The 24,825-nt window shown below is 54.3% G+C and overlaps 1 protein-coding gene and 1 non-coding gene across 21 annotated transcripts in view; one reads left to right on the forward strand and one right to left on the reverse strand.

The window, feature by feature from the left end:
• The first annotated feature begins 12,582 nt into the window (after positions 1-12,582).
• Positions 12,583-24,825, forward strand: part of LOC100404030 (phosphatidylinositol specific phospholipase C X domain containing 1) — a 28,702-nt gene continuing 16,459 nt past the window's right edge. For 4 of the 20 annotated variants that reach the window (XR_013531846.1, XM_078364397.1, XM_078364398.1 and 1 more), the window contains exons 1-3: positions 12,583-12,621; positions 18,417-18,655; positions 22,633-22,783. Coding sequence is in view for 19 of the 20 variants with exons in the window: in XM_078364397.1 (XP_078220523.1) it covers positions 22,657-22,783 (127 nt within the window). In the remaining variant the exon portion in view is untranslated. Of the gene's footprint in view, positions 13,061-13,526; positions 13,634-17,403; positions 17,632-18,416; positions 18,656-22,632; positions 22,784-24,825 lie in introns of all 20 variants that reach the window. The other 16 variants (XM_078364402.1, XM_078364405.1, XM_078364415.1 and 13 more) reach the window with 9 other exon arrangements.
• On the reverse strand, positions 19,746-19,807 carry LOC118150955 (U7 small nuclear RNA). Its single transcript, XR_004739064.1, has one exon. It is a non-coding gene; the product is annotated as a U7 small nuclear RNA (small nuclear RNA).

Consider the following 24,825-nt stretch of genomic DNA (forward strand, 5'->3'; position numbering starts at 1 on the left):
TCATCCCAGCACTTTGGGAGGCCGAGGAGGGTGGATCACAAGGTCAAGGGATCGAGACCATCCTGGTCAACACAGTGAAACCCAGACTCTCCTAAAAACACAAAAATTAGCTGGACACAGTGGCGCGTGCCTGTAATCCCAGCACTTTGGGAGGCCGAGGCGGGTGGATCACAAGGTCAAGAGTTCGAGACCACCCTGGTCAACATGGTGAAACCCCGTCTCTACTAGAAATACAAAAAATTAGCTGTAAATGGTGGCCCGTGCCTGTCATCCCAGCACTTTGGGAGGCCGAGGAGGGTGGATCATGAGGTCAAGAGATCGAGACCATCCTGGTCAACACAGTGAAACCCAGACTCTCCTAAAAACACAAAAATTAGCTGGACACAGTGGCGCGTGCCTGTAATCCCAGCACTTTGGGAGGCCGAGGCGGGTGGATCACAAGGTCAAGAGTTCGAGACCACCCTGGTCAACATGGTGAAACCCCGTCTCTACTAGAAATACAAAAAATTAGCTGTAAATGGTGGCCCGTGCCTGTCATCCCAGCACTTTGGGAGGCCGAGGAGGGTGGATCATGAGGTCAAGAGATCGAGACCATCCTGGTCAACACAGTGAAACCCAGACTCTCCTAAAAACACAAAAATTAGCTGGACACAGTGGCGCGTGCCTGTAATCCCAGCACTTTGGGAGGCCGAGGCGGGTGGATCACAAGGTCAAGAGTTCGAGACCACCCTGGTCAACATGGTGAAACCCCGTCTCTACTAGAAATACAAAAAATTAGCTGTAAATGGTGGCCCGTGCCTGTCATCCCAGCACTTTGGGAGGCCGAGGAGGGTGGATCATGAGGTCAAGAGATCGAGACCATCCTGGTCAACACAGTGAAACCCAGACTCTCCTAAAAATACAAAAATTAGCTGGACATGGTGGCACATGCCTGTAATCCCAGCACTTTGGGAGGCCGAGGCGGGTGGATCACGAGGTCAAGGGATCGAGACCACCCTGGTCAACATGGTGGAACCCCATCTCTACTAGAAATACAAAAAATTAGCTGTAAATGGTGGCCCGTGCCTGTCATCCCAGCACTTTGGGAGGCCGAGGCGGGTGGATCACAAGGTCAAGGGATCGAGACCACCCTGGTCAACATGGTGAAACCCCACGTCTACTAAAAATACAAAAAATTAGCTGGGCATGCTGGCGCGTGCCTGTAACCCCAGCTACTCGGGAAACTGAGGCAGAAGAATTGCCTGAACCCAGGTGGCCGTCCTACTAGGGACGGGAAGGGGACCCAACGGGCGCCTCTCAGAGTTCCTGGCCCGGAGCCCTGTTTTCCCCTCTGGTGCTTCCTTTGCTCCGTTGCTCAAATCCGCCGTTTAAATTTATTTCACCTAAAATTCTTCTCTGAACAAAGTACACTATTTACACTTAAAACGATGTGGCAAAAACCCACATCTCCATCTGCTCGTCAATATTTTTATTTTATTTTCTTCTTCTTCTTCTTCTTATTTTTTTTTGAGATGGAGTTTCGCTCGTTACCCAGGCTGGAGTGCAATGGCCCGATCCCGGCTCACCGCAGCCTCCGCCTCCTGGGTTCAAGCGATTCTCCTGCCTCAGTTTCCCCAGTAGCTGGGATTACAGGCACGCACCACCATGCCCAGCTAATTTTTTGTATTTTTAGTAGAGACGGGGTTTCACCATGTTGACCAGGATGGTCTCGAACTCTTGACCTCTGGATCCACCCCCCTCGGCCTCCCAAAGTGCTGGGATCACAGGCACGCGCCACCACGCCCAGGTAATTTTTTTATTTTTAGGACAGACGGGGTTTCACGATGTTGACCAGGATGGTCTCGATCTCTTGACCTAGGGATCCACCTGCCTCGACCTCCCAAAGTGTTGGGATGACAGGCCTGAGCCACCCCGCCCAGCTACTTTTTTATTTTATTTTTTTACTAGAGACGGGGTTCCACCATGTTGACCAGGATGGTCTCGAACTCTTGACCTCTGGATCCACCCGCCTCGGCCTCCCCAAAGTGCTGGGATCACAGGCTTGAGCCACTGCTTCTCCTCACCTTTCCTCCCGGTGTTGTTTTTCAGAATGATGAGCTTCCAGATGGCATCGCGCCATCGCACTCCAGCCTGGGTAACAAGAGCGAAACTCTGTCTCAAAAAAAAAAAAAAAAAAAAAAGCATCTTACCGTAAACCCCACTGGAAGCTGCCAGCATCCCCCCCTAAATCTTAGCAGCCCATACACAGGGGTATTGCACACTGCACCCCCGTCACTGCGCACGGCCCCCCTTGAACCTCGGTGACCTAATGGGGGTGGACCCCTTCCACACGGCCAACCTCCTTGCCTCCTCGCCTGGATGAGACGCCGGGGTTGGACCCCTTGTTTTACGGTGCTCGAGCCTCTCACTATCCTTCAGGTGACCTCACTCACTGCCCTGCCCCATCACTTATATACCCAATAAACACGGGCGCGTCTACACATGCGGGGCCTCGCCTGTCTCTGCTTCTAGGAGGTCCGGCCCCCCCCGAGCCCAGCTGTACTTTCTTTGTACTTCTGTGTCCTGTGTCTATATTTCTAGAACCCTGCACCTCAGTACAGCATAAGGGACACCCCACATTTGTATGGGAACAATGAGGAGGGAGTCCCCAGCCTTTCTTTAAAAAAAAAAAAAACAGGGTTTCACCATGTTTGTCAGGCTGGTCTCGAACTCCCGACCTCAGGTGATCCGCATAACTTGGCCTCGAAAGTGCTTGGATTACAGGCATGAGCCACCACTCCCGGCCTGGCCCCGGGCCCTTCAGGCTGACCCTGGGAGGAGGATTCCGGCTGCGCCCTCTGAGAACCCAGTTCTCTTCCTGGGGCCTCGTGTCAACGAGCCCAGCGTGATCACCTCCCCGGTACGGACAGCTGCGTGTGATCGTGGGCGAAGGACAGATTTCGGAATAGGGTCGAGGCCGTTGTACCCTCAGAGGTTCATATTCCATTGAGAGAACTCAGGTTATCTAAATTATCAAATACCCCTTCAGACACATTGGAACAGCAGCTGAATTTAAAAATCACAGAGACTTCAGGCAAACCTGGGACTGTGTGATATTTATTGTAGTTCAGAATATCCATCATGGTTAGAGGGAAGCTCCCTGTCCCAGGAACTGTGTCATTTAAAAAAAAAAAATCCTCTTGCAGATAATCCGAGAACTTTGGGAGGCCGAGGCGGGTGGATCACAAGGTCAAGAGATCGAGACCATCCTGGTCAACATGGTGAAAACCCGTCTCTACTAAAAATACAAAAAAATTAGCTGGGCGTGGTGGCACGTGCCTGTAATCCCAGCTACTGGGGAGACTGAGGCAGGAGAATTGCCTGAACCCGGGAGACGGAGGTTGCGGTGACCCCCGATCACGCCATTGCACTCCAGCCTGGGTGACAAGAGTAGCTGGGATCACAGGTGTGCGCCACCATGCCCGGGTAATTTTTTGTAATTCTAGTAAAGACGGGGTTTCAGTGTCTTGACCGGGCTGGTCTTGAACTCCTGACCTTGTGATCCACTTGACTCAACCTTCCAAAGTGCTTGGATGACAGGCGACACCCGCCGCGCCTGGCCCAGAATCTATTTTTAAATTTAATTTTTTAAATTTTTTTATTGCCATGGAGTCTAGCTCCATTGCCCAGGCTGGAGCGCGGTGACACCGTCTCGGCTCACTGCAGCCTGCTCTTCCCGGGTCCCAGCAACTCTCCTGCCTCAGTCTCCCGAGTAGCTGGGGTCACAGGCCCCTGCCACCGTGGCTGGTTAACTTTTGTATTTTCAGTGGGGACGGGATTTTAGTATGTTGCCCAGGCTGGACTCGAACCCCTGACCTCAGGTGATCCGCCCGCCTGGGCTTCCCAGGGTGTTGGGATTACAGGGGACAGCTCCCCTCCTGGCCCAGCTGAGGGTCAGAGTCTTGCACCCTCCAGGTATGTGAGTCCTAATCCACCGTTTGTAATGCAGTGGCCAATATGTGCGTCTTGTGCACACAGGAGTGAAAAATGACAGCATCACTTAAAATTTCTGCAGGGAGTTTTTGGGGTGACTCACTCCTGTCGTCCCAGCACTCTGGGAGGCCGAGGAGGGCGGATCAGGAGGTCAAGAGATCGAGACCATCCCGGTCAACACGGTGAAACCGTGTCTCTACTAAAAATACAAAAATTAGCTGGGTCTGGTGGTGTTGGCCTGTAATCTCAGCTGCTCGGGAGGCTGAGGCAGGAGAAAGGCTTGAACCCGGGAGGCGGAGGTTGCAGTGAGCTGAGATGGCACCACTGCCCTCCAGCCTGGGCAGCAAGAGTGAAATCCGTCTCAAAAAAAAAAAAATTTAAAAATAATAAAAGAAAAGAAAAGGTAATTCATGGACAACTAGAGACCCTGAGTGTGAGGGGACGTGAGTGAGAGACACGGCGGCCGTTTCTGATGTTTGTGCCTCTGTGTCTGCAGGTGTCCGGTGTGGCCCCGTCTCCAGACAGAATTCAAAACCCTTTGCCCGTGGGCAGATGAGCGGCCTGAAAAGCACGTGGCCGTGGGTTAGTGCAACAGAGGCACAGAGGGGACGTCCCTGTGACCCCAGACTCAACCCTCCCTGCGGGGGCCGTGTGGCCACCGGGGTGCGCTCGACACCTACTGAGGACGAGACAGAGGGTCCCAGTGGCAGGTGCCGGGAAGATGTCCCTTCTCTGCACCTGGAAAAGTCAGGCTGGAGTTTCCTAGCCTGTGATATTTAATTACTTGTATTTATTATGAAATCATGTTCCATAGCACTTAATTTTTAGTAATTTTTTGTTGTTCTTGTTAAGGTTGGCCTTGAACTCACAGCCTCGACGCCTCAAGCGCCACGACAACCGGCCAGAGCCACCGAGCCTCCCTTATAGTCATTATTAAAATTCTGAATATACGTGTTTTTTGAGCAGAGACTTTCAAGAAATAAGCATTTCTAATTATTTCCTCTGCATATAAGTGTTTTTTGAGTATAGACTTTCAAGAAATAAACATTCCTAATTATTTTCTCTGCATATAAGTGTTTTTTGAGTATAGACTTTCAAGAAATAAGCATTTTTCATCATTTGCACTGATTTTTCCATAGTTTTATTAACTATTTTGACACCAGCAGCAACATAGCTATAGGGACACAAATCGATACCCATAGAAATGCGTATAGGCCACGCGTGGTGGCTCCTACGTGCGATCCCCGATCTGTGGGAGGCCAAGTCAGGCGAATGACTGGAGATCAGGAGTTCAAGACCAGCCTGGTGAACGTGGCAAAACCCCATCGCTACTAAAAATACAAAAACTTAGCTGGGGCCGGGCGCGGTGGCTCAGGCCTGTCATCCCAGCACTTTGGGAGGCCGAGGCGGGTGGATCACGAGGTCAAGAGATCGAGACCATCCTGGTCAACATGGGGAAACTCCATCTCTACTAAAAATACAGAAAATTAGCTGGGCGTGGTGGCGTGTGCCTGTAATCCCAGCTACTGGGGAGACTGAGGCAGGAGAATTGCCTGAACCCAGGAGGCAGAGGTTGTGGTGAGCCGAGATCGTGCCATTGCACTCCAGCCTGGGTGACAAGAGCAAAACTCTGTGTCACAAAAAGAAACACAAAGATTAGCCAGGCTTGGTGGCTCACACGTGTCACCCCAGCTACCAGGGAGGCTGAAGCAGGAAAATCCCTTAAACCCAGGGCAGCAGAACAACACACCATTTAAAAAAAAATAAAAAAAGAAAGAAAAAAGAAAAGAGAGAAATATATATGTAAATACACATACCTGTGCATATACGCGTGGGCATCATATTCAACATTACAATAAAATACTTCCAAAAATAGGTCCTGAAGAATCAAACTTAATGATAAAACAAATTATTAAGAGTGATTAGTCATTGATTTCAATTATGTTTAACTGTTTACATGAATTGATTTCTAGTCGTTCATTTAAAAGTAGTTTATTGGTCTATTCAAAAGAGCTGAATTTCTTTTTTTTTTTTTTTTTTTTTTTTTGAGATGGAGTTTTGCTCTTGTTACCCAGGCTGGAGTGCAATGGCACGATCCCGGCTCACCGCAGCCTCCGCCTCCTGGGTTCAGGCGATTCTCCTGCCTCAGTTTCCCGAGTAGCTGGGATTACAGGCACGTGTCATCATGCCCAGCCAATTTTTGTATTTTTAGTAAAAACAGGATTTCACCATGTTGGTCAGGCCGGTCTTGAACTCCCGACCTCAGGGGATCCGTCTGCCTTGGTCTCCAAAGTGCTCGTGGTCCGGCTGACGGTGGTAATTTTAACAGTGAATGTATCACCAGCAAATGGGGTAAGTCCTTTTCCATGGGACAGAGTTTCTTTTTAATTTTTTATTGCCTTTTAGGTTTGGGGGTACATGTGTTTTTTTTAATTTTTTATTGCATTTTCGGTTTGGGGATACATGTGTTTTTTTTTAATTTTGTATTGCATTTTAGGTTTGGGGGTACATGTGTTTTTTTTCAATTTTTTATTGCATTTTAGGTTTGGGGGTACATGTGTTTTTTTAAATTTTTTATTGCATTTTAGGTTTGGGGGTACATGTGTGTTTTTTTTCAATTTTTTATTGCATTTTAGGTTTGGGGGTACATGTGTTTTTTTAAATTTTTTATTGCATTTTAGGTTTTGGGGTACATGTGTTTTTTAAAATTTTTTATTGCATTTTAGGTTTTGGGGTACATGTGTTTTTTTAAATTTTTTATTGCATTTTAGGTTTGGGGGTACATGTGTTTTTTTAAATTTTTTATTGCATTTTAGGTTTGGGGGTACATGTGTTTTTTTTAAATTTTTTATTGCATTTTAGGTTTGGGGTACGTTCTTTTTTTAAAATTTTTATTGCATTTTAGGTTTGGGGGTACATGTGTTTTTTAAAATTTTTTATTGCATTTTAGGTTTGGGGGTACATGTGTTTTTTTAAAATTTTTATTGCATTTTAGGTTTGGGGGTACATGTGTTTTTTTAAATTTTTTATTGCATTTTAGGTTTGGGGGTACATGTGTTTTTTTTAAATTTTTTATTGCATTTTAGGTTTGGGGTACGTTCTTTTTTAAAATTTTTATTGCATTTTAGGTTTGGGGGTACATGTGTTTTTTAAAATTTTTTATTGCATTTTAGGTTTGGGGGTACATGTGTTTTTTTAAAATTTTTTATTGCATTTTAGGTTTGGGGTACGTTCTTTTTTTAAATTTTTTATTGCATTTTAGGTTTGGGGGTACATGTGTTTTTTTTAAATTTTTTATTGCATTTTAGGTTTGGGGGTATATGTGTTTTTTTAAATTTTTTATTGCATTTTAGGTTTGGGGGTACATGTGTTTTTTTTTTAATTTTTTATTGCATTTTAGGTTTGGGGTACGTTCTTTTTTTAAATTTTTTATTGCATTTTAGGTTTGGGGGTACATGTGTTTTTTTTAATTTTTTATTGCATTTTAGGTTTGGGGGTACATGTGTTTTTTTTTTATTTTTTTTAAATTTTTTATTGCATTGTGACAGAGTTTCCTATCAGAACTCCACACATATTATCTATTTCCATCTACCTCGTAGGTGAGATGCTTCTATCTCCATATTGGAGATTATGCCTCTAAGTCATCCTTAAAATCTATTTTTCCAAGGACTCAAGCAAATCCGTGATGGAATTACAAACGCCAGGGGTAATAGCCGGGCCAGGGTTCAGAATGGACTGATATTTAGAACACGGGCTTGAGGCCGGGCGCGGTGACTCCGTCTGTCATCCCAACACTTCGGATCACGAGGTCGGGAGTTCGAGACCAGCCTGGCCAACACGGTGAAACCCCGTTTTTACTAAAAATACAAAAATTATCCGGGTGCAGTGGAGGTTCCTGTAATCCCAGCTACTCAGGAGGCTGAGCTTGAACCCGGGAAGTGGAGATTGTAAGGGTCCGAGATCGCAGCAATGACCTCCAGCCTGGGCCACAGAGCAAGACTCCGTCTCAAGAAAAAAAAAAAAAAAAACCAGGTCAGGGCTGGTGGCTCATGCCTGTAATCCAAGCACTTTAGAGGCCAAGGCGGGCGGATCACCTGAGGTCCAGAGTTCAAGACCAGCCTGACCAACATGCTGAAACCCCCGTCTTTCAAAATAAAAATACATAAATAAACATCTAAAAATAAAAGCGAGAAGATGAAAAGATTGTTATTTTATCCCGCACGACCTTACATCCTGTGCTTGGGTCAAAGGACCACACACCCTACCCTGAAGCAGGTGCACGTGGCTGGGCCTCATACACCTGTGCCTTGACCCCGAGGGCCCTCGCCCGACCAATAGTGCTCTGCAGAGTCCTCCCTAGGGAGGCCATTCTCCTTCCAGACACACCTTCTGTTCCTACCTCCCAGCTCAGTATTTCTTTATCAGACTCAGTGGCTCCCGCCTGTCATCCCAGCACTTTGAGAGGCTGAGGAGGGTGGATCACGAGGTCAGGAGTTCAAGACCAGCCAGGCCAACATGGTGAAACCCAGTTACTACTAGAAATACAACAAAATTAGCCGGGCACGGTGGTGGGCACTGTCGTCCCAGCTACTTGGGAGACTGAGGCAGGAGAATCCATTGAACCCGGGAGGCGGAGGCGGCTGGATCAGGAGGTCGAGAGATCGAGACCATCCCGGTCAACATGGTGACACCCCGTCTCTACTAAAAATACAAAAATCAGCCGGGCAGTGTGGCGCGTGCCTGTGATCCCAGCTACTTGGGAGGCTGAGGCAGGAGAATTGCCTGAACCCAGGAGGCGGAGGTTGCTGTGAGCTGAGATCCCACCACTGCCCTCCAGCCTGGGCCACAGAGCAAGACTCCATATCAAAATAAATGAATAAATTAAATAAACATCCATCTCCACCTGGTGTCCCTCCTTCCTACTGGAAGGGGTGCTCCCCGTCCTCGTATTCTAACCTCCAACACAGGCTGATGGAATGTTCCAGTGCTTTGCATCCCGGGTAGGGCCTCACCGAGAGCTGGCATGCCGGGCCCCGGGAGGGGTTTGCAGACACACCTCGTCAGCCCGCCGGTCCTCGCCCGCTCTCCCATCCACGCCCGGCTGCCCGGGACACAGAGGGGACGAAGGGCCGGGCGCCGGGACCACAGGTCCACGTCACACCAGGACACAGGGAGGACAGGCCCCGTATCCAGGGATCCAGGACACACAGGGACGAAGGCAGGGCCCTGTGTCCACACGTCCACATCACACCAGGACACAGAGGGAGGAAGGGCCCCGTGACCAGGAGTCCATGTCACACCAGGACACAGAGGGAGGAAGGGCCCCGTGACCAGGAGTCCATGTCACACCAGGACACAGAGGGAGGAAGGGCCCCGTGACCACAGGCCACATCACACCAGGACACAGAGGGAGGAAGGGCCCCGTGACCACAGGCCACATCACACCAGGACACAGAGGGAGGAAGGGCCCCGTGACCACAGGCCACATCACACCAGGACACAGAGGGAGGAAGGGCCCCGTGACCAGGAGTCCATGTCACACCAGGACACAGAGGGAGCAAGGGCCGATGACCACAGGCCACATCACACCAGGACACAGAGGGAGGAAGGGCCCCGTGACCAGGAGTCCATGTCACACCAGGACACAGAGGGAGGAAGGGCCCCGTGACCACAGGCCACATCATGCCAGGACACAGGGAGGACAGGCCCCGTGTCCCGAGGTCCATGTGACACCAGGACACACAGGGAGGAAGCCTGGGCCCCGTGTCTACACGTCCACATCACACCAGGACTCAGAGGGAGGAAGGGCCCCGTGACCACAGGCCACATCCCACCAGGACACAGGGAGGACAGGCCCTGAGACCAGGGGTCCACGTCACACCAGGACACACAGGGAGGAAAGGCCCCGTGACCACAGGTCCACGTCACACTAGGACGTGGGGAGCTGAGGGGCCTGAGTTGGGAGGGAAGGGAAGGCAGACAGGCCCGTGGCCTGTGGCTTGGCGGCCGGCCAGACGTCCCCATGTCCAGGACAGCAGCTGCCCCCGAGGTGCCCCAGAGCTGGGGTGAGGGCAGAAACACGGGCCGGGACAGAAACGGGGTACAGGAGCCCCGGCTACGGTTACACGGGAGAATCCCACCGGGGAACGTGGGATCCCAAGGCAGGTGCGTGAGTCGTCCACTGCGGCCCACAAACCTTCCGTGCACTCCGTTTTTCGTGTCTGTGAGACAGAGTTTTGCCCCTGTCACCCAGGCTGGAGTGCGGTGGCGTGACCTCGGCTCACTGCAGCCTCCGCCTCCCGGGTTCAAGCGATTCTCCTGCCTCAGCCTCCCGAGTAGCTGGGACTACAGGTGTCCCCCCACCCCCCCATCACACACGGGTAATCCGTGCGCTCTGTGAGGCCCAGTCCTGGCATCCGGCCCGGGGTGGGAGACAGCGGGGTGCGCGTGAGCAGCTGCGGAGGCAGGAATGGGGCCCTGGACAGACCCCCGACCCGGGCTGCTGGTCACCGCCGGGTCAGCTCACGGTGGGGGAGTCTGGGGTGGACAGTCCACTGTCACTGACACGGGCGGTGTGGCCTGCGTAGGGCAGGGACAAGGGCCACAGGAGGTGGGAGAGGCCGGAACCCGAAGGGGACACCCGGGTGGGTGCGTTTGCCGGCCCCCTGCCTTGCCCCCAGCGCTGAGATGAAACCAGCTGCCCTGTTGCCCCACCCCGTCCTGTGCCTTCCAGAAAACAGCCCCAGCAGTGACCAACGGCCCAATGGAACCCGTCACTCAGAGACCTCCTGTTGCCAGGCACGGTGGCTCAGGCCCAGCTCCTTGGGAGGCTGAGGCGGGCGGATCATGAGGTCAGGAGTTCGAGACCAGCCTGAACACTATGATGAAATCCCCCGTCTACTAAAAATACAAAAATTAGCGGGGGGGGGGGGGTAGGGGGGGGCGCGTCGGCACGGGCCTGTAATCCCAGCTACTCAGGAGGCTGAAGCGGGAGAATCGTTTGAACCCCAGAGGGTAACGTTTCGGTGAGCCAAGACTGCCCCACTGCACCCCAGCGTGGCTGACACGGTAAGACTCCAGCTCAAAAAAAAAAAAAAGGACCTCCATGTCCCCTCCAAGGGCCCCTCTGACCACAGAGACCCCCGTGGACACACGTGGAATCTCACAGGGACAAGCTCATCCCCGGATGTCGACTGGAGGCTGGTCTCGAACTCCCGACCTCAGTTGATCCAGCTGCCTCGGCTTCCCAAAGTGCTGGGATTGCAGGTGAGAGGCTCTGCGCCCGGCCGGCCTCACCATCTTTTAGTCGATACTTACACAAAATCTCGCCCTGTTTCCCAAACCCACACACCTGCAGAGGAAAGGGTTACAGATGAGAAAAAAACCCTTTTTTTTTTTTTTTAAATAGAGACGAGGGTTCAACATCTTGGCCAGGCTGGTCTCGAACTCCTGACCCTGTGATCCACCTGCCTTGGCCTCCCAAAGTGCTGGGATGACAGGCGTGAGCCCCTGCGCCCAGCCTTAAAAATCAGGATCGCAGCCGGACGCTGTGGCTCACACCTGTCATCCCAGCACTTTGGGGGTCTCAGGTGGCCGGATCACCTGAGGTCAGGAGTTCGAGACCAGCCTGACCAATATGGTGAAACCCCACCTTTAAAAAGTAATTAATAAATTAAAAAATTTAAAAAAAATTAGCATCAGAGTCGTCCTGAGGCTCCACGAGACCGCCCGCAGCAGCCACCAGGGGCCCGAGTGGAACGTCAGTCACAGACCTGCGTGTCCCCTGCTATGGCTCTGCTGACCGCAGACACCCCCGAGGCCACACCTTCGGGACGTCCTCCTCAGTGTCGCTAAACCCCCAGCCAGGGGGACCCCGGGGACGCACTGTGGGATTTACTGTTGGGGCTTCATGTCCCCCGGCCTGGTCAGGACGCCGGCCCCTCCCCTGACCCAGGGTAACCGGGTCCCTGCGTGAGTTGGGGGCGGTGTTTGCAGCCCACGTGTCCCGCGGTGCCTACAGGTCCGTGGCGGGGGCGGGGCGTCCCTCCTCCAGCAGGAATGTCCGCTCCAGCCAATCACGGTGTCCCTCCTCCAGCAGGAATATCCGCTCCAGCCAATCACGGTGTCCCTCTTACAGCAGGAATGTCCGCTCCAGCCAATCATAGCGTCCCTCCTCCTGTCCGCCCCTGCCGATCACACCGTCCCTCCTCCAACAGGAATGTCCGCTCCAGCCAATCACAGCGTCCCTTCTACAGCAGGAATGTCCGCCCCAGCCAATCACAGCGTCCCTTCTACAGCAGAAATGTCGGCCCCAGCCAGTCACAGCGTCCCTCCTCCTGTCCGCTCCAGCCAATCACAGCGTCTCTTCTACAGCAGGCATGTCCACCCCAGCCAATCACACCGTCCCTCCTCCAACAGGAATGTCTGCTCCAGCCAATCACAGCGTCCCTTCTACAGCAGAAATGTCCGCCCCAGCCAATCACAGCGTCCCTTCTACAGCAGGAATGTCCGCCCCAGCCAATCACAGCATCCCTCTTTCAGCAGGCACGTGTGCTCCAGCCAATCACGGCGGCCTGTGTGTGTTTTAGGACGTGCGTCGCGCAAAGACCCGGAAGCTGCCGGGAGCGCGGAGACTGCAGCGGGTGGAACGTGAGTGACAGCGTCGGTCTCCGGACGGCGGGAATGGGGTCGTCGGCGGGGGGAGGTTGTCAGCGCCCGTGGCGGGCTCGGGCTCGGGATCGGGAACCCGCGCTTGCGTCACTCAGGCCCCGCGTCCTGCTCCTCCTCCCGGGACCCTTGGCCGGAGCGATTGCGGGAGACTCGCCCGCGGTGTGTGGGCTGCGCGTCTGGCAGCTCCAGGCAGCCTGTGACCCTTGCGGGGCCGGGAGGCTCCTGGGAGGGAGTTCTCTGCTGGGTCCGAGGGACCCTGTGCCCGGGACGGTGGGGACGGGAGACTTTGGGATCGTGACTCGCTCGACAGGCTGGACGTCCTCACACAGTCCCGGGGTGCGGGGGCCAGCGCGGCCGTGGAGACCCCAACCCAGGCGGAGCCGAAGGAGTTAAGACACGGACAGTGTGGGGATCAGGGGTCAGAGTCTGATCGTCCTTTTCTTTTTTTAATTATGATTTTATTTTGTTCCTCAGCTGGATTTTTGTTGTTGTTGTTGTTCCTCATTTAATTTAATTTAATTTATTTATTTTTTAATTTTTATTTTTTAAAAATAAAGACGGGGTTTCGCCATGTTGGTCAGGCTGGTCTTGAACTCCCGACCTCGGGCGATCCGCCCACCTTGGCCTCCAAAGTGCTTGGATTGCAGGTGTGAGCCACAGCACCCGGCCAGTTTTTTAATTTATTTTTTAATTTTTTTTTTTTAAAGATGGGGTTTCACCATGTTGCTCAGGCTGGTCTTGAACTCCTGACCTCCTGATCCGCCCGCCTCGGCCGCCCCAAAGTGCTGGGATGACAGGCCTGAGCCTCTGAGCCCGGCCCCTCGTATTGATTCTTTACTTTCCAGTGACAAGTTGTTTTATTTTCTGTCTTTTTTTTTTGATAGAGTCTCTGTCTTGTCACCTGGGCTGGGGTGCAGTGACGTGACCTCGGCTCACTGCGACCTGCACTTCCCTGGTGCAAGCACTTGCCCTGCCTCAGCCTCCCCAGCAGGTATTTCCTGCATGTGTGGGTTCTGGGTTGGTGCCACGGCCACTCACGCCTCTGGGACGTGGGTCACGGCCACTCACGCCTCTGGGACGTGGGTCACGGCCACTCACGCCTCTGGGACGTGGGTCACGGCCACTCATGCCTCTGGGACGTGACCTTCCTGAGGACTCAGCGGGGGGGAAGGTGTGTGTGGGTTTGTCACCTGGCCTGGCGGGTCCCCGGGCTTCTGGGCCCGTCTGTCATTGGACTGTGGAGGCCAAAGGGTGGAGAGGACCTGCCCAGGGAAGGTCAGTGCTCTGTGGGGTGGCCTCCAGACCCCAGGCAGATCGAGGGGCAGGGGTGCCGGGGATGGGGACCGCCTGCAGGCTGCTGCCTGCCACATTGTGTCACGTGTGGGGAGCGGTCGGGGGGACTTGGGGACAGGTGGGGACGCCCCTCAGTGCTCAGGGGAGCTGTGGTGTGATGGAGGGGTTGGGGGGACATGGGGACAGGTGTGGGGACAGGAGGGGATGCCCCTCATGGTCAGGGGAGCTGGGGTGTGATGGAGGGGTCGGGGGAACATGGGGACAGGTGTGGGGACAGGAGGGGACGCCCCTCAGTGCTCAGGGGAGCTGGGGTGTGATGGAGGAATCGGGGGGACATGGGGACAGGTGTGGAGACAGGAGGGGATGCCCCTCAGTGCTCAGGGGAGCTGGGATGTGATGGAGGGGTTGGGGGGACATGGGGACAGGTGTGGGGACAGGAGGGGACACCCCTCATGGTCAGGGGAGCTGGGGTGTGATGGAGGAATTGGGGGGACATGGGGACAGGTGTGGAGACAGGAGGGGATGCCCCTCAGCGCTCAGGGGATCTGGGGTGTGATGGAGGGGTTGGGGGGACATGGGGACAGGAGGGGATGCCCCTCATGGTCAGGGGAGCTGGGGTGTGATGGAGGAATTGGGGGGACATGGGGACAGGTGTGGAGACAGGAGGGGATGCCCCTCAGCGCTCAGGGGATCTGGGGTGTGATGGAGGGGTTGGGGGGACATGGGGACAGGTGTGGGGACAGGAGGGGATGCCCCTCATGGTCAGGGGAGCTGGGGTGTGATGGAGGAATTGGGGGGACATGGGGACAGGTGTGGAGACAGGAGGGGACGCCCCTCAGTGCTCAGGGGAGCTGGGGTGTGATGGAGGGGTTGGGGGGACATGGGGACAGGTGTGGGGATAGGAGGGGACGCCCCTCAGTGCTCAGGGGAGCTGGGGTGTGATGGAGGAATCGGGGGGACATGGGGACAGGTGTGGAGACAGGAGGGGATGCCCCTCAGCGCTCAGGGGATCTGGGGTGTGATGGAGGGGTTGGGGGGACATGGGGACAGGTGTGGGGACAGGAGGGGATGCCCCTCATGGTCAGGGGAGCTGGGGTGTGATGGAGGAATTGGGGGGACATGGGGACAGGTGTGGAGACAGGAGGGGACGCCCCTCAGTGCTCAGGGGAGCTGGGGTGTGATGGGTTGGGGGGACATGGGGACAGGTGTGGGGATAGGAGGGGACGCCCCTCAGTGCTCAGGGGAGCTGGGGTGTGATGGAGGAATCGGGGGGACATGGGGACAGGTGTGGAGACAGGAGGGGATGCCCGTCAGTGCTCAGGGGATCTGGGGTGTGATGGAGGAATCGGGGGGACATGGGGACAGGTGTGGAGACAGGAGGGGATGCCCGTCAGTGCTCAGGGGAGCTGGAATGTGATGGAGGGGTTGGGGGGACATGGGGACAGGGGTGGGGATAGGAGGGGACACCCCTCATGGTCAGAGGACCTGGGGTGTGATGGAGAAATCGGTGGGACATGGGGACAGGTGTGGGGATAGGAGGGGACGCCCTCACGGTCAGAGGAGGTGGGGTGTGATGGAGGAATCAGGGGGACGTGGAGACAGGTGTGGGCACAGGGGTGACGCCCGTCAGTGCTCAGGGGAGCTGGGATGTGATGGAGGGGTTGGGGGGACATGGGGACACGTGTGGGGACAGGAGGGGATGCCCCTCATGGTCAGGGGAGCTGGGGTGTGATGGAGGAATTGGGGGGACATGGGGACAGGTGTGGGGACAGGAGGGGATGCCCCTCATGGTCAGGGGAGCTGGGGTGTGATGGAGGGGTCGGGGGAACATGGGGACAGGTGTGGGGACAGGAGGGGACGCCCCTCAGTGCTCAGGGGAGCTGGGGTGTGATGGAGGAATCGGGGGGACATGGGGACAGGTGTGGAGACAAGAGGGGACGCCCGTCAGTGCTCAGGGGAGCTGGGGTGTGATGCAGGGGTTGGGGGGACAGGTGTGGGGACAGGAGGGGATGCCGCTCATGGTCAGGGGAGCTGGAATGTGATGGAGGGGTTAGGGGGACATGGGGACAGGGATGGGGATAGGAGGGGATGCCCCTCATGGTCAGGGGAGCTGGGGTGTGATGGAGGAGTTGGGGGGACATGGGGACAGGTGTGGGGATAGGAGGGGACGCCCTCATGGTCAGAGGAGGTGGGGTGTGATGGAGGAATCAGGGGGACGTGGAGACAGGTGTGGGGACAGGAGGGGACGCCGCTCATGGTCAGGGGAGCTTGAATGTGATGGAGGGGTTGGGGGGACATGGGGACAGGTGTGGGGATAGGAGGGGACGCCCCTCAGTGCTCAGGGGAGCTGGGGTGTGATGCAGGGGTTGGGGGGACAGGTGTGGGGACAGGAGGGGATGCCGCTCATGGTCAGGGGAGCTGGAATGTGATGGAGGGGTTAGGGGGACATGGGGACAGGGATGGGGATAGGAGGGGATGCCCCTCATGGTCAGGGGAGCTGGGGTGTGATGGAGGAGTTGGGGGGACATGGGGACAGGTGTGGGGATAGGAGGGGACGCCCTCATGGTCAGAGGAGGTGGGGTGTGATGGAGGAATCAGGGGGACGTGGAGACAGGTGTGGGGACAGGAGGGGACGCCGCTCATGGTCAGGGGAGCTTGAATGTGATGGAGGGGTTGGGGGGACATGGGGACAGGTGTGGGGATAGGAGGGGACGCCCCTCAGTGCTCAGGGGAGCTGGGGTGTGATGGAGGGGTTGGGGGGACATGGGGACAGGTGTGGAGACAGGAGGGGACGCCCCTCAGTGCTCAGGGGAGCTGGGGTGTGATGGAGGGGTTGGGGGGACATGGGGACAGGTTTGGGGATGGGAGGGGACGCCATCCTGGTTAGAGGATCTGGGGTGTGATGGAGAAATCGGGGGGACATGGGGATAGGTGTGGGAATAGGAGGGGACGCCCTCATGGTCAGGGGAGCTGGGGTGTGATGGAGGAATCAGGGGGATGTGGGGACAGGTGTGGGCACAGGGGGGGACGGCCCTCATGGTCAGGGGAGCTTGAATGTGATGGAGGGGTTGGGGGGACATGGGGACAGGTGTGGGCATAGGAGGGGACGCCCCTCATGGTCAGGGGAGCTGGGGTGTGATGGAGGCGTCACCAGCCGGAGGGGAAGGACAGAGACGTGGGGGAGGGATTATGACAGTCATGGCTGCGGCCGTAGGTGACGGAACCCTCGTGACACAGAGGATGAGCCTGTGCCGCTCTGGGCGTGGCGTCTCCTCGGAGACACCGATGTCATCGAGTCTTGTGACCCAGAAACTATAGGAGCGTGCAGTGGCGCGATCTCCGCTCACCGCAGCCTCCGCCTCCCGGGTTCAAGCGATCCTCCTGCCTCCGGCTCCTCAGTAGCTGGATGACAGGTGTCTGCCACCACACCTGGCTAGTTTTTGTATTTTTTTGTATTTTTTTTTTTAGTAGAAACGGGTTTTGCGATGTTGGCCAGGCTGGTCTCGAACTCCTGACCTCAGGTGATCCGCCCGCCTCGGACTCCCAAACAGCTGGGTTTACAGACATGAGCCGCTGCGTCCACCCTGGAAACTGTGCTTTGGCCAAGGTGGAGGAGTTCCAGGCCAGCCTGGCCAACGTGGGGAGACCCCAACCCTCCTCCTAAAAATACAAAGGATGAGCTGGAAACGGTGGCAGGTACGTGTCATCCCAGCTATTTGGGAGGCTGAGGCAGGAGAATCGCTTGAATCCGGGAGGCGGAGGTTGCAGGGAGCGGAGATCGCGCCATTGCACTCAGCCTGGGGGACGGAGGGACACTGTGTCTCAAAACAATATTTAAAAAAAAAAAAAAGAATGAACCTCTGCCGGGCAGTGGCTCTGGGTCCCCAAGAGGGACCTGGCCCCGTCTACGCAGCCAGCCACATAGGGCTCAGGGCAGCTTCTCGTCCCCCTGCACAGCTGGGCAGTGACCTGCCTGGGGCATCCCAGCCCGGCCCCTTTCAGCCCCTGCTTGTCCCTGTCCCCTCCTAGGAACAGGCCCAGGGTCCCAAGGACTCGGGTGGAGAGGGGGTGAAAACGCAGGTCTGGCTGTGTGTAGGGGGGTCTCAGGCCCTTAATTCGAACACTTTGGGAAACCGAGGCCAGAGGATCACTTGAGGTCGGGAGTTCGAGACCAGCCTGGACAACACGGTGAAACCCCGTCTCTACTAAAAATACCCAAATTAGCCGGGCGTGGTGTCTGGTGCCTGTGATCCCAGCTATTCAGGAGGCTGAGGCGGGAGCATCGCTTGAACCCGGGAGGCGGAGGTTGCGGGGAGCCGAGGTGACGCCACGGAACTGCAGCCTGGGGAACGGGAGCAAAACTCCCATCTCAAAACAAATAAACAGAAAAGCCCTTGGTCTCTGTAGCCCTCATCTTAATGGGGATATTCCTTTCTACTAATAACAATTCTTTTTTTCTTTGTTTCTTTTTTTTTTTTCAGAGACACAGGATCGTGTTCTGCCACCCAGAGTCATTTTTTGGATTTTTAGTAGAAACGGGGGTTTCACCGTGTTGGCCAGGCTGGTCTCGAACTCGTGACCTCAGGCGATCCGCCCACCTCGGCCCCCAGAAGTGCTGGGATTACAGGCGTGAGCAGGTGCACCCGGCTAAGAGCCGCTAATTCCTACGTCCCCCTGTGTTGGGGGCGCAAGGTGGGTTTGCCGTTCGGAGTCTGCTGAGGTGAGTCTCTTCTCTAGGACATGGAGGTTCCTTCCCTTCCTCGATGTCCATTTTTTTTTTTTTTTTTTTTTTTTGAGACAGAGTGTCCCTATGTCACCCAGCCTGGAATGCGGGAACATGATCTCAGCTCCCTGCAGCCTCCGCCTTCCGGCCTCAGATGATTTTCCTGCCCCAGCCTCCCAGGTAGCCGGGATCACAGGAATGGGCCTCGACGCCCAGATACCTTTTGTATTTTTAGCAGACACGGAGTTTCACCACGTCGGCCAGGCTGGTCTTGAACCCCTGGCCTCAGGCCTCGGCCTCCCAAAGCGCTGGGATGACAGGCGTCAGCCAGCACAGCTGGATCCTCCCGGGTCCCACGTCTAAGAGGAGACCCCAGGCCCGTCTGTAACGTTTTCTCGGATCTGAAAATGTCACCAGATTTAGTCCTTAAAAATCTTGCAGACGACGGGGCGCGGTGGCTCAGGCCTGTCATCCCAGCACTTTGGAAGGCCGAGGCGGGCGGATCAGGAGGTCGAGAGATCGAGACCATCCCGGTCAACATGGTGAAACCCCGTCTCTACTAAAAATACAAAAAATTACCCGAGCACGGTGGCACGTGCCTGTGATCCCAACTACTCGGGAAACTGAGGCAGGAGAATCACCTGAACCCGGGAGGCGGAGGCTGCGGTGAGCCGAGATCGCGCCATCGCACTCCAGCCTGGGTGACAAGAGCGAAACTCCGTCTTAAAAAAAAAAAAAAAAAAAGAGAAAGGAAAAAAACATAGGAACAGAATGGCCATTTTCCTGCCGATGGGACAATATCCAGACTGAAATGTGGCTACGGAAGCTCATCTTCCTCGTGACTGTTGAAAGCAGAGCTCTCCCATCAGAAAAGTAGCTCAGAGACTGATTTATTTTAATTTAATTTCATTTTATATAGACACGGGTTTCTCCATGTTGGTCAGGCTGGTCTCGAACTCCCGACCTCAGGTGATCCACCTACGTCGGCCTCACAAAGTGCTGGGATGACACGTGGGACCTTCCCACGCCCGGCCTTATTTTATTTATTTATTTTATTTTAATTTTATTTTTTAAATCAATTTTTTTGGGGGGCTTTCCGGCGAACCCCGCAGAGCCTGCTATAGAAATTGCAAAAGAGCCGTAACGCTTTTTATTTTGTTTTAGAGACAGAGTCTCAGTCTGTTCCCCAGGCCGGAGTGCGGTGGGGCGATCTCGGCCTCCCGGGTTCAAGCGATCCTCCTGCCTCAGCCTCCCGAGTAGCTGGGATCACAGGCACCCGCCATCACGCCCGGCTCCTTTTCCTATTTTAGCAGACACGGGGTTTAACCGCGTCGGCCAGGCTGGTCTCGAACTGCTGACCCCGTGAATCTGCTGTGAGAGGGGATTGGAGGGAAGGGCGGAGGACTAGCGATGTGTGTTGTGAAGAGGATTCCCGCGTCCACCAGGGGGCGCTGTTGGCTGAGAAATCCCACGGGCCGGACGCACGTGGAGCCTTTTTCAGGAGCTGAGTTTATTAGGCCAGAAAGAAGGAGGGGACAAGAAAAGAGCCCCCCGGGCTGCAGAGACACAGGGGGTTTCTAATGACGGGAAACCCCGGCCGGGCGCGGTGCCTCACGCCTGTCATCCCTGCCCTTTGGGAGGCCGAGGCGGGCGGATCGCCTGAGGTCGCGAGTTCGGGACCAGCCTGGCCAACGTGGTGCAAAACCTCATTTCTACTAAAAATACAAAAAAAAAAAAAAAAAAATAGCCTGATGTGTGGGGGGCGCCTGCAATCGCAGCTACTGGGGAGACTGAGGCAGGAGGATGCTCGAACCGAAGATGGCGCCACTGCACTCCAGCCTGGGCAACACGTGTGTGTTTTTTTTTTTTTTTTTTTTTTTTTTTTTTGGAGACAAGAGTCTCACTCCATCACCAGGCGCCAGGCTGGAGTGCAGGGGCGTGACCTCCGCCTCCCGGGTTCAAGCGATTCACCCACCTCGGCCTCCCGAGTAGCTGGGACTACAGGCACCCGCCACCACGCCCGGCTAAGTCTTTTGTGTTTTAGTAGAGACGGGGTTCCACCATGTTGCCCAGGGTGGTCTCGATCTCTTGACCTCGTGGTCCACCTGCCTCGGCCTCCCGAGGTGCTGGGATGACGGGCGTGAGCCACCGAGCCCGGCCTGGATTTCCTTGTTTTATCAGCCTGGGAACCTTCTTCAGAGAGATTTCCCGCACCAGGACCCGATACCCCAACAGATGGAGGCGGAGCCCCTGTGGGGGCCAGGCTTGGAGGTGCAGGACCTGGGCCCCCCACCCCCCCAGGCAGTGCGTTACGTGGCTCTGCCACACCCAGGACTGAGGCCCCCGTGCCACGTAGATTACACACTTGGGAAACCCCACAGCTGGGAGAACCCACGGAATCACCTGTGGGGACCTTTTCACAGTCCTAGGCTGGAGGGTTTGACGTATGATGTCAGGGTGGGGGCTCCCCACAAGGCAGGAGAGACATGCTGCAGTCACCCCAGGAAAGAGGCTTTGGGAACTCCTCGTTGGAGTGGGGGTTGCCCCAGGGGGCTCTGGATCGCTCTCTGTTTCTCTCTCTCTGTGTCTGTCGCTCTCTGTCTCTGTCTCTGTCTCTCTGTCTCTGTCTCTCTGTCTCTGTCTCTGTGTCTCTGTCTCTGTGTCTCTCTGTCCTCTCTCTGTCTCTCTGTCCTCTCTCTCTCTGTGTCTCTGTCTCTCTGTCTCTGTCCTCTCTCTCTCTCTCTGTCTCTGTCTCTCTCTGTCTCTGTCTCTCTGTCCTCTCTGTCTCTGTGTCTGTCTGTCTCTCTCTCTGTCTCTCTCTCTCTGTGTCACTTTCTGTCTCTGTCTCTGTCTCTCTCTCTGTCCCTCTCTGTCTCTGTCTCTCTCTCTGTCCTCTCTCTGTCTCTGTCTCTCTGTCTCTCTCTGTCCCTCCCCCTTGCGGTTCCACACGCATGGGAAAGAAAGACGACATAGACACACCATGCTCATCCTTTTTCATGGCTGCATAGTATTCCATAGTAATCCTACATGGCTGTTAGACACGCCGAGCTCATCCTTTTTCATGGCTGCATAGTATTCCATAGTAATCCTACGTGGCTGTTAGACACGCTGAGCTCATCCTTTTTCATGGCTGCATAGTATTCCATAGTAATCCTACGTGGCCGTTAGACACGCCGAGCTCATCCTTGTTCATGGCTGCGTAGTATTCCATAGTAATCCTACATAGGTGTTAGAGACACCGTGCTCATCCTTTTTCATGGCTGCATAGTATTCCATAGTAATCCTACGTGGCTGTTAGACACGCCGAGCTCATCCTTTTTCATGGCTGCATAGTATTCCATAGTAATCCCACGTGGCTGTTAGACACGCCGAGCTCATCCTTGTTCATGGCTGCATAGTATTCCATAGTAATCCTATGTGGCTGTTAGACACGCCATGGTCATCCTTTTTCATGGTTGCATAGTATTCCATAGTAATCCTACATAGCTGTTAGACAAACCGAGCTCACAGGCACATACTACATTCTGTGTCCTTGTCCTTTCACCGAGATATCAGAGCTGGACGTGCTCACAGGTGGGTCCCAGCTCTCCGTGGCTTTCACCTGTTTAGAAAAGTTTTAAGTTTTCAGCAAGTCGGGTTTTAGTTTAGATGGTGAGTCTGGCTCCGGCCCACGGGGCTCAGACACGGCAGGAAGGACGACCCCACACGGGTCAGGGATAAAGGTGTGTGTTTTCCTTTGTTCTTTGTAGTCTCGTGGCACGATGGCGAGTGGGACGTGCAGGAAGTTGGCTAATTTTTGTATTTTTAGTAGACGTGGCATTTCGACATGTTGGCCAGGCTGGTGTTGAACTCCTGACCTCGTGATCCGCCCGCCGCGGCCTCCCTAAGTGCTGGATGACACACGTCAGCCACAGTGCCTGCCAGGAGCACAGATTTACCCGTGGAAAACCTTTTTTGCTCTCCCTCTTCCTCAGGTTGGTTCCCAGGGTTCGCCTGTGATGGATGGGCCGGCGAGCGCTTCCAGGGCCGTCTCGGGAGTGGGCTGCACAAACACGAACGAGGACTGGATGTCGGCGCTGTGTCCCCGGCTCTGGGACGTGCCCCTCCACCACCTCTCCATCCCAGGTGAGGGCGCGAGGGGTGGGGGCCGGTGCCCCTGTGTTCCCCAGTGGAGGTGCCGGCTGTAGGAGCAATCCTGGGTGTAGGGACATCCCACAAAGCATGCCGATGTGGACACACACATGCACAGTGCACACGTGTGTGCGTATACATAGGCATGGGTATGCACACAACACACCACCATGCACACACATGCATAATGTACTCACATGTATACACGCACACAGAGGTATGCACACATACACATAGGTACACGTATAGACATGCACATAGGTACATGTAGATGGGCACATATGTATACACTTATACACACATGCACACAGCCATGAGTATCCACACATGCATGCAAGCATATACATACACACATATACTCGTGCATATGCACACACGTAAGCACACACGTGTATGCGCACATAGGTACACAATGCACACGTATACACACATGCACATAGGCATGAAGCGTGCACACATGTATAAACATGTATATATGCATGCACATAGGTACATGCACACGCAACACAGGCACATGTCCGTAGAATGCATGCATATGAGCACACATGTATACACGTCTTTATATACACATGCACACAGGCATGAGTATCGACACATGCATGCACATACATATACACATGTACTCATGTGCATGTGCACACACATAAGCACACACATGTGCACGCACACATAGGTACACAATGCACATACGTATAGACACATGCACACAGGCACAAAGCATGCACACACGTCGACACATGTATACACATGTATATATGCATGCACACATACACACGTGCACATAGGTACATGCACACACAAACACGCACGTTTGTAGAATGCATGCATGTTAGCACACATGTATACACGTGTTTATATACACATGCACAGATGCATGAGTATCCACACATGCATGCACATACATACACACATGTACTCATGTGCGTATGCACACATAAGCGCACATGTGCACATAGGTACATGCACACGCAAACACAGGCACATGTCCATAGAATGCATGCATATGAGCACACATGTATACACATGTTTATATACACACGTGCACATAGGCACGAAGCGTGCACACATGTATACACATGTATATATGCATGCACACAGGTACACACGTGCACATGTGCACATAGGTACATGCACACAAACACAGGCACATGTTCGTAGAATGCATGCATCTGAGCACACATGTATACACGTGTTTATATATACATGCACACAGGTATACACATTTGCAGATAGGCATGGATATGCACATAAGCGTACACATGCGTGCAGGCATGTACTCACGTATATACACGCATGCATAGGTACATGCACACACGGATACACACAGGCATGCACACATAGGTACACGTGCACAAGTGTATACATAGCATGCACACACACACATGCACACGTGCACATAGGCACACACCCGCACACATATATACACACATGCATAGGCATATGCACACATGCCCGTATGCAGACATGCCCACACATGTGCGTACTGCGTGGGTCTGTTCTCACGCTCCTAGTAAAGGCATCCCGGAGGCCAGGCATGGTGGATCCCAGCCTGTAATCCCAGCGCTTTGGGAGGCCGAGGCAGCGGATCAGCTGAGGTCAGGAGTTCAAGACCAGCCTGATCAACATGGAGAAACCCCGTCTGTACTAAAAATACAAAATTAGCTGGGCACGGTGGCCTATGCCTGTAATCCCAGCTACTGGGGAGACTGAGGCAGAAGAATCGCTCGAACCTGGGAGGCAGAGGTTGTGATGAGCCGAGATGGCCCCACTGCACTCCAGCGTGGTCAGCAAGAGCAGAACTCGGCCTCAAAACGATAAGAATAGTAATTCCTTATTCACTCACTGCCACCGCAGTCCCAGTCAAGCACGAATCCACATTGTGTCAGTGGATTTCTCCGTTCTCCACATTTAATGTTAACGTCATTTTAGGATATGTGGTCTTTCATGTCTGGCTTCTTAACGTCCTCAAGTTTCATCCACGTTGCGGCCTATGTCCGAGCCTCATTCCTTTTTCATAGCTGAGTAATATTCCACAG

This window comes from Callithrix jacchus, chromosome Y (genome assembly GCF_049354715.1).
Source record: "Callithrix jacchus isolate 240 chromosome Y, calJac240_pri, whole genome shotgun sequence".
In the NCBI taxonomy this organism is placed as follows: Eukaryota; Metazoa; Chordata; class Mammalia; order Primates; family Cebidae; genus Callithrix; species Callithrix jacchus.